Source organism: Stylophora pistillata, chromosome 3, assembly GCF_964205215.1.
Source record: "Stylophora pistillata chromosome 3, jaStyPist1.2, whole genome shotgun sequence".
Taxonomy (NCBI): Eukaryota; Metazoa; Cnidaria; class Anthozoa; order Scleractinia; family Pocilloporidae; genus Stylophora; species Stylophora pistillata.
In genome coordinates, this window is record NC_142521.1 from 12,096,167 (window position 1) to 12,097,500 (window position 1,334).

Below are 1,334 nucleotides of genomic sequence, written 5' to 3' on the forward strand. Positions count from 1 at the left end.
CAGTTTGAATTCATGCGACCTGTCGCAGGGACCAAATTTTGGTCCCAGCGACCACAGAAATGTGTAGTTCACACGAAGGGACTAGTCGCATGAAACTGGTCGCTGGGACTAGTCGCAGGGACTAGTCCCCTCGTATGTGCCGACCTTAAAGGTTGAGTAAAGCTTTAATCGTCTTTAATTGTCAAATGAAATATCCGAAAGCTAACATCAACCTTTTATGATTCTTTAAATGCACATAAGTTTAACTTTAATATCGCAAATCTTTCAGTATCCTTTAAATAGTCTCATTCTTGGCGCAAAAGAAGGCGTTTAATTTAGATACATTTAATTTCACTTTAAGGTGAGATTTATATGAGTCTCGCTTTTTTGACACATTTAATTTTGACGCATTAAAGATAGTCTCATTGCAATCTGAACTGTCAATAGAAAATTAAAAACTATCTTTGTCAGTGAACTGTGTTGTAAATTTGCATATTTGTGGAGCCTACGAATAATTACATTCTGAGGCTTTACTGAAGTGTGTCATATGAAATAACGATCGAAGTATGTTTGTTCTTGACATGTCTTGAGCGTATAAAAGTAATGGTTTACTCCTTTAAGTTTCCTGCTTTCTTAGTCGCATTTGCGCAAATATCATCTGTTTCTCCTTTTGTGCGAGAGGGACATCTTAATCTGGATGGTTATGTAAGTAATTCTTGTTATCTACATGCAAAACTTCGTAAGTAACAGAATTCCATGTTCTTTTAATTGACTGCACTGTTCTTTCATCAGCATTGCATAAAGTAGATTCTTTTTCTTTTTTTTTTTTGCAGAATTTTGCTTTCCTTGCAAGCTTCTGTGGCAACTACACCGGACCCGCTGTTCAGTATAATATTTCATATCCCCAGGTAAACAAATTACGACGATAAATGTATTCACTGATACTTTGTTCATAAAAGTAAAGTCTCAGAGTTTAATCGAATAATTGACCGGCTGACTCCTACTACCGCGAGTATAAGGTTTTGGTTGACTCGATAACTTGATTTCCCCTTTGAGCTTGGCAGTTTTACATGATTACCCTCGATTGTTCACAATAAAGCTTGCACGGGTAAGAGAGGTATATTTACCAAAACATTCAATTGACTCACTGATACATGTAAATGCGGCAAAAGTGTCTTCAGTGTACGATATCGTGTTAATTCTCAACCATGTTTTTCTAATCATATGATTTATTTCCCCCTTCACCATTTTAGTATGAGCAGATTCTTTCATTTTTTTATTCCAAGACCTTTGCTCAACGGGAGAGGAAGGGCCAGGGAGTTATACTAACCGCTTCATCTGTGAAACTAACAAAT

The 1,334-nt window shown here is 36.6% G+C and overlaps 1 protein-coding gene across 1 annotated transcript in view; it reads left to right on the plus strand.

The window, feature by feature from the left end:
- Positions 1–477: 477 nt before the first annotated feature.
- The window catches only part of LOC111334801 (transmembrane protein 145-like), a 5,691-nt gene continuing 4,834 nt past the window's right edge, over positions 478–1,334 (plus strand). Inside the window, exons 1-2 of the mRNA XM_088755178.1 lie at positions 478–684; positions 813–887. Of these exons, the coding sequence (XP_088611304.1) occupies positions 583–684; positions 813–887 (177 nt within the window). The 5' untranslated portion in view covers positions 478–582. The remainder of the gene's footprint in view (positions 685–812; positions 888–1,334) is intronic.